At 40.3% G+C, this 1360-nt stretch overlaps 1 protein-coding gene across 1 annotated transcript in view; it reads right to left on the bottom strand.

Moving 5' to 3' along the window:
• The window catches only part of LOC106880920 (adenylosuccinate synthetase), a 53265-nt gene extending 52358 nt beyond the window's left edge, over nucleotides 1-907 (bottom strand). The window contains exon 1 of the mRNA XM_014931089.2: nucleotides 624-907. Within this exon, the coding sequence (XP_014786575.1) occupies nucleotides 624-875 (252 nt within the window). The 5' untranslated portion in view covers nucleotides 876-907. The remainder of the gene's footprint in view (nucleotides 1-623) is intronic.
• Nucleotides 908-1360: the final 453 nt, after the last annotated feature.

Below are 1360 nucleotides of genomic sequence, written 5' to 3'. Positions count from 1 at the left end.
ATATATATACATATATATATATATACATATATATATATATATATGGAGATTTTTTTTATTAGATCAGCAGATCTGTGATCAAATGACTCGCAGCATGACAATCCATTTTTCTGTTTCCAGTCAGAGGTGAATATATAATACGTGGGGGGGGGGGCTAATAAAGCTGTTTAGTTCAGGCAAACACTGAGTAGACTTATGATAAAAAGCATTCCAGCCATCGCAAACGTCTTCTTACACTTTTGGAAAATCTATCATCCAATGTGTCTTCGCTTCCTCAATGAAGAGTGGTGGAGGGAATTGAAATCTAAGAGTTGGCTACTACTTCTAACGGATCGAACACGTGCTATATCTATATCTATATATATAGTATACATAATGTATCTGACATTACATTATCCAATGTGTCCTTGTTTCATGAAGATAATAAGTAGTAGACTGAGATGCGAGATTTGGCTGTTATTTCTAGCCGATCTAATATCTGTTTAGAAGTTCGCTCCTTCGTGGGAAATATACAAAAGCCCAAGTAGAATGTGTAAAGAGAAGACGTGCCGGACGTGATGGAAGGAAGGAAGGTTATTTGTCAGTAGTAACAAATATAATGGTTTAACGATGATGACACTTACCTGACAACGACACACCACATCGGCCGACATAGCAAGGATGTCGACCACTTTTCCCTTTCCTTCATCTCCCCATTGCGTTCCTACAACAACAGTGACCACGTCTTCGTTGGTCATCTTCGCTTTCTTAGTCTTCGTCTGCTGCTGCTGCAGGCAATCTACGTCTCCATTGAACTCGGCTGCTTGTGATGTCCCTCCGTTCGTGTCCGCTACCTTATTGAAGCTCGAGTTCACCTTAGCTCTATCTAGCTCCATGACTGTCTATAAACGGCGCGCATGCGTAGCTCGTTAGATATGGCGGGAAACTACGCAACGCGCGCTTTCAACCATTGAAATGCTTCTACTACTATACTTTTCTTTCTTTCTTTCTTTCTTTCTTTCTTTCTTTTGTCTTTTACTCCCACCATAAACACGTAGTACTAGTTTATCCCCTGATTCATTTGCAGACCGAGCAGATTTATTTGATCAATAGGCATTCCGATTATGACCACCCCATTTTTCCCCCAAATAGTGTATACCTCATTCAATGTGATCCTTTTTTAGACAGTAGAGTAATTCGAGAGAGATTTGGCTGTGATTTCTAGCAATTTAGACGACCATTCAGAGGCTACACCGTTGGATCGTTTGTTGTTTATTGTTTCAAATCTGTGGTGAATAGGTACTCCAACCATGACTATCCCGGCTGCTTTATTATGTTTTCTCTTCCCCCCCCCCCCAAATATAATTCCAAGAGCACATCA

The sequence above is a fragment of the Octopus bimaculoides genome, chromosome 11 (genome assembly GCF_001194135.2).
Source record: "Octopus bimaculoides isolate UCB-OBI-ISO-001 chromosome 11, ASM119413v2, whole genome shotgun sequence".
In the NCBI taxonomy this organism is placed as follows: domain Eukaryota; kingdom Metazoa; phylum Mollusca; class Cephalopoda; order Octopoda; family Octopodidae; genus Octopus; species Octopus bimaculoides.
This window is presented reverse-complemented; position numbering and strand designations above follow the sequence as displayed.